The sequence below is a fragment of the Athalia rosae genome, chromosome 7 (genome assembly GCF_917208135.1).
Source record: "Athalia rosae chromosome 7, iyAthRosa1.1, whole genome shotgun sequence".
Taxonomy (NCBI): domain Eukaryota; kingdom Metazoa; phylum Arthropoda; class Insecta; order Hymenoptera; family Athaliidae; genus Athalia; species Athalia rosae.
Window position 1 is genome coordinate 9,365,825 of NC_064032.1, and position 6,000 is coordinate 9,371,824.

Sequence of the window (6,000 nt, forward strand, 5' to 3'; positions counted from 1 at the left end):
TATGAAATCGGTCTTCAGTCAACTAAGAAATCAAGGCATCCTTTCTGTCATATATATTGACGATATTCTACTGATTAATCGGTCATATGAAAATTGTATGAAAGACATCGCAAAAACAAGGATTTGTTTAGAGCGGCTCGGTTTGATTATTAACGAGAATAAGAGTACACTAGTTCCAACCCAGCGCTGCGAATTTCTTGGTCTGATTATTAATTCAGTAGAATATAGACTAGAACTGCCACAAAAAAAAAAAAAAAAAAATCATGAGAAATATAGCATCAACTACCTCGAGCTCCTGGCAGCGAGCTATGCACTGCAATGTTTTGCTTCAAACCTATCGGATTGCGAAATACTGCTCCGTATCGATAACACGACCGCTGTATCTTATATTAATAGAGCGGGGGGAATACAATTACCCCACCTGAGCGATCTAGCTAGGAACATCTGGGAATGGTGTGAGTCGAGACAACTTTGGGTGTTTGCATCATACATACCGTCGGGAGAAAACGTAGAAGCAGACAAAGCCTCGAGAGTTAGAAATATAGTCACGGAGTGGGAGATCTCGGAAAAAAATTTTTCGAAGATAGAATCAAAATTCGGGCCCTTCTCGATCGACTTGTTCGCGTCAAACGCGAACAAAAAATGTGAAAGATTCTGCTCTAGATTCCCACAGCCGAACACAGAAACAGTCGACGCATTTACCATTCCCTGGAGTGACAAGGAAGGACTCTATGCCTTCCCTCCTTTCTCTCTCGTCTTAAAAACCCTACGAAAAATCATCATAGAAAAAGCCGAATGCACAATAATTGTACCACACTGGCCATCCCAAGCGTGGTATCCGCTATTCGTGGAATTACAAGTCTCGGACTCGATAATCCTTCCTCCTAAAATCGGAATGCTGTTATCTCCTTGCAGGAAGAAGACTCATCCTCTAGCTGCGAGGCTGTCGCTGGAGGCAGCGAATATATCCGGAAAGCTTTTCAGAAAAGAGGACTAGATGCCCCGGCTGTGGAGATTATGATGAGCTCGATAGCTCCTTCAACAATGAAACAATATCAAAGCTCTCTACGGCGATGGAGAGAATTTAGTAAAAATAACGGAGTCGACATGTATCAGGCGGGCAGTACACAAGTAATACAATTTCTTACGAAAAGATATCACGAAGGAGCCGGTTATGGGACACTGTGTTCCGACAGATCGGCGATTGCACTGATTTCATCACACGAAATCGGCAAAAGCGAACTGATCTCTCGTTTTCTTCGAGGAGTTTATAGGAAGAAACCCGCAAAGCCTCGCTACGACACTACATGGGACGTAGCACCAGTCTTCGACTACATCGAGGAAATGCCGGCAATGCAAAATCTTTCGTTCAAGGAAAACACAGAAAAAATCGCAACCTTGCTGGCCCTGGTTACGGCGCATAGGCTACAAACATTAGCTTTAATAAAAACAGAAAATATAGTAATAAGTACAGCGGGAATCACTATTAAGATTCCTGATATGATAAAAACATCAAGGCCAGGCAAAAGTCAACCAGAACTTTCCCTCCCCTTTTTCAAAGAAAGGCCGAAACCATGTGCAGCCACTACGATTATAGAGTATTTGGAGCATACAAGGGACTTGAGAGGAGCGCTCAACAAGAACCTGTTAATCGCCACAAAAAAGCCTCACCACGATGCATCGGCACAGACCATCGGGCACTGGATAAAAAATTTACTAAAAAGGGCCGGCGTGAATACAGAACAATTCACAGGCTACAGTACACGACACGCGGCCGTTTCAGCGGCTCTACGTAAGGGCGTGGATGTAGGGACAATCAGAAGAACAGCAGGATGGTCGGAACGCTCGCAGGTTTTCGCGAGATTCTACAATAAGCCAATTCAAACTGAAACAAATCTTTTTGTATCGACCATCTTACGGAAATACAAAATAGCTATCACGACAGCGCTAAATGTCTACAAGTAAAATCATCGAGAACGAGACGCGTAATATAATTAAACGATCAAACGAGCCCGCCGAAGGCGGGCGAAGTTCGATCGCAATTATATGAAGCGTCTCGTTCGAAGATGATCCTCCCACCTTACCCCTAAAGAGACACCAAAAATTCTTATAAACCCCGGATCATCGTCATGAGAGCTATACCTTAAAACTTTTTATTTCATCTCTAAAATATATGAGGATAGAGGGCGCCACCGGATAGCACCAGAGGCGCAGTCAGGGGTGCCCTCACACAAAAAAAAAAAAAAAAACTCTGAAAATTGTGAAATATGCCGCAACTGACGTTACTACAAGTAAAATCATCTTCGAACGAGACGCTTCATATAATTGCGATCGAACTTCGCCCGCCTTCGGCGGGCTCGTTTGATCGTTTAATTATATCCTTCGATATCGTCAGCTGTTCCATCAATACATTGTTGATATGTATGCTAAGGTCGAAAGCGAACGCTTGCGATTCCTTCGATTCAACCAGGCAAAACTACGATCGGAAGAATATATTCACCTACGAGATACTGTCGCTGGAAATATCGATGGAAATTTAAATCCCAATGACATCGGTAATGCTTTCATTTTACCTTCAAGCTACATCGGCAGTCCACGGAACATGCAAGAATACATACAAGATGCGATGAATTACGTACGTCATTACGGCTGACCGGATTTATTTATTACATTCACATGTAATCCGAATTGGGAAGAGATACAAACTTTACTATTGCCAGGACAACAAGCCATTCATCGTCATGATTTAACTGCACGCGTGTTTAAACAAAAATTGAAATCCTTAATTGATTTTATTGTTAAATATTCAATCTTTGGTATCACACGTTGTTGGTTGTATACGATAGTGGCAAAAGCGAGGTTTGCCTCTTGCCTACACTTTGGTTTGGCTTAAAGATAGAATCCGTCCTGAAGAAATCGATCAAATAATTTCAGCCGAAATTCCAGACCCATTAATTGATCAAGAATTATTTGATATTGTCACCAAACACATGATCCATGGGCCATGCGGTGCTTTCAACATGACGTCACCGTGCATGGAAAATGGAAAATGTAAAAAAAACTTCCCAAAGCCGCATACGAATGACACGATCACGGATATTGATGGTTATCCAATGTATCGCCGCAGAAGTACTGAGAATGGTGGCCACACATTTACAATGCGACTGCCGAACTTTCCAAATCAAGTTGAGTTTGATAATCAGTGGGTGGTACCATACTCACCACTACTTTCAAAAACTTACAAAGCTCATATCAATGTTGAGCTTTGCAGTTCTGTTAAATCAATTAAGTATATTTGTAAATATATAAAAAAAGGCAGTGATTTGGCCATATTTGAAGTACAAAACATAAATAAAAATGACGAAATAGCACGATACCAAATGGGCAGATACATTAGCAGCAATGAAGCTATTTGGCATATTCTCAGCTTTCCCATCCACGAAAGAGATCCTGCTATCCAACATCTGGCAATACATCTTGAAAACGGTCAACGTGTATACTTCACTGGAGAAAATGTTCTCCAAAGAGCGTTCCAAGCTCCGAAAACGACTCTAACTGAATTTTTTACATTGTGTCAAAAACCTGATGTTTTTGGCCAATTCGCGAAGACATTGGTGTATGGCGATGTTCCACGTTATTTCACATGGAACAAATCCAGTAAAAAATAGGAGCCACGGAAACAAGGAAAACCACATCCTTCCATTACAGGCATATTCAAAGCTAAGACATTGGGGAGACTTTACACGGTACATCCAAAGCAACGTGAGTGCTTCTATTTACGTTTGTTATTGGTGAATGTTCCCGGACCAATGTCTTTTGAATTTTTACGAACAGTTAATGGTGGAGTATTCAATACATACCAGGATGCATGTCGTAAACTGCAATTGCTAGAAGACGATAACCATTGGGACTTAACGCTTGCTGATGCTGCGTTGACATCAACACCGAATAACATTCGTCAGTTGTTTGCAATTATTTTGACGACATGTTATCCCTCGCAAGCACAAACTTTGTGGGAAAAATATAAAAATTGTATGACAGAAGACATCTTGCACCGAATTAGACAAACAAATCAATGCCAAAACATAGATTATACACCAGAGATGTACAATGAAGCATATTTCAAATTCACCACTTAATCATTATGGTATGCCATCACCTAATCGTCCAGCCGCCGACTTACAATTAGTCAATACCGATTTACAACGAGAAAATCAATATGACCATGGAAGTTTAGCAACAATTATCATGAACAGTGAACCATTACTGACAGCAGAACAAAAAATTATTTATGATCGGATTATGCTGGCTGTTGCTGCTGAACAAGGCGGTTTTTTTTTCTTGGATGCACCCGGTGGAACCGGTAAGACATTTTTAATAACGTTGATTCTTGCCAAAATACGGTCGCAACAAAAAATCGCATTAGCAGTAGCATCGTCAGGCATTGCGGCTACTTTACTGGATGGTGGGCGAACAGCACATTCAACATTCAAGCAGCCATTGGACGTTCATAATAAACCAGACGCAATGTGTAACATCAAAAAGAATAGTGGAATAGCTGCAGTGTTGCGGAAGAGTTTTATAATAATTTGGGATGAGTGCACAATGGCACTCAAATATTCACTTGGAGCATTAAACAGAACTATGCAAGATTTAAAAAGCAATAATAAACTTTTCGGTGGTGCTATCTTACTTTTGTCTGGTGACTTCCGGCAGACCTTACCGGTTATACCTCGCTCTACTTTCGCGGATGAGATTAATGCATGTTTGAAACAATCATTCTTATGGCAAAGTGTTGAAACACTTCGATTGACCATAAATATGCGAGGACAATTGCAAAATGATCCATCAGCACAAATATTTTCCGAACAACTACTAGATATTGGGAACGGTAAAATAGAACTGCAACCAAATACGCAATGCATCAAACTACCAGACAATTTTTGCACTGTTGTTCAGGATAAAAATGAATTGATTCTGAGTATTTTCCCGGATATACAGAATAATTATTTGAATCATGAATGGCTTAGTCAACGGGCGATTTTGGCAGCCAAAAACGTTGATGTTGACGAAATTAACTTCCAGATACAACAGTTGTTACCAGGCGATCTGATGTCTTTTAAATCAATCGATACTGTTGTTGATGAAAATGAAAGTGTAAATTTTCCGATTGAATTTTTAAGTTCATTAGATATCCCTGGAATGCCACCACATAATCTTCGATTAAAGATTGGTTACCCTATTATTCCCCTCCGTAATTTGAATCCACCTCAATTATGTAACGGTACGCGTTTGGTCATCAAAAAGATCACCGGAAACATTCTTGAAGCAATCATTTTGGCTGGGAAGTTTAAAGGAAAAGTGGTCCTGCTGCCACGTATTCCGATGATACCATCAGATTCTACCATACCCTTCAAAAGGCTACAGTTTCCAATTCGTTTAGCTTTCGCCGTGTCTATAAATAAATCTCAAGGTCAAACAATGTCCATTTGTGGTTTAGATTTGGAAAATCCATGTTTTTCTCATGGGCAACTATATGTTGCGTGTTCACGTGTTGGGAAACCGTCGAATCTATTTGTGTTAGCTAAAGACAGGTTAACCAAAAACATTGTGCACCGATTAGTGTTAAATTAAATTAAAATTGAAAGTATTTATAATTCAAAAAAATAGATATTAATGTTTAAAAGTTTGAGACTGTCTGCCTTGCCTACCTTATTCATGAGTCTAAGCGTCACATGTTATTTACTGTATTATACTGTAATATACTTATATTTGTTATAAAATTAAATGGAAATAATGAATCTGATAAATTTTTATTTTGTACCTATTGATTTCTGCTTAATATCAAGTGTAAGAACATTTTAATTAATTGTGTTCAACATACTTTCCCATCAAATCTCAATCCAGTGAATTTGTATACCAACATCAACATTTTCGTCTTTGTTCGTAAATAATTTCATTGTACTAAAGGGTTATAGTAGTAGAAAGTCAAATAAGGAG

The 6,000-nt window shown here is 39.5% G+C and overlaps 2 protein-coding genes across 2 annotated transcripts; both read left to right on the forward strand.

The window, feature by feature from the left end:
* The first annotated feature begins 892 nt into the window (after nt 1–892).
* LOC105690997 lies at nt 893–2,373 on the forward strand. The gene has a single exon (XM_048659052.1). The coding sequence runs from the start codon at nt 1,018–1,020 to the stop codon at nt 1,963–1,965; it is 948 nt and encodes a 315-aa protein (XP_048515009.1). The 5' UTR covers nt 893–1,017; the 3' UTR covers nt 1,966–2,373.
* Nucleotides 2,374–2,419: 46 nt separating this feature from the next.
* Nucleotides 2,420–5,634, forward strand: LOC125501895. Its single transcript, XM_048659019.1, has 5 exons — nt 2,420–2,635; nt 2,847–3,657; nt 3,709–3,762; nt 3,835–4,032; nt 4,172–5,634. Exons 1-5 carry the CDS (start codon nt 2,420–2,422, stop codon nt 5,632–5,634), a joined length of 2,742 nt encoding a protein of 913 aa, XP_048514976.1.
* Nucleotides 5,635–6,000: the final 366 nt, after the last annotated feature.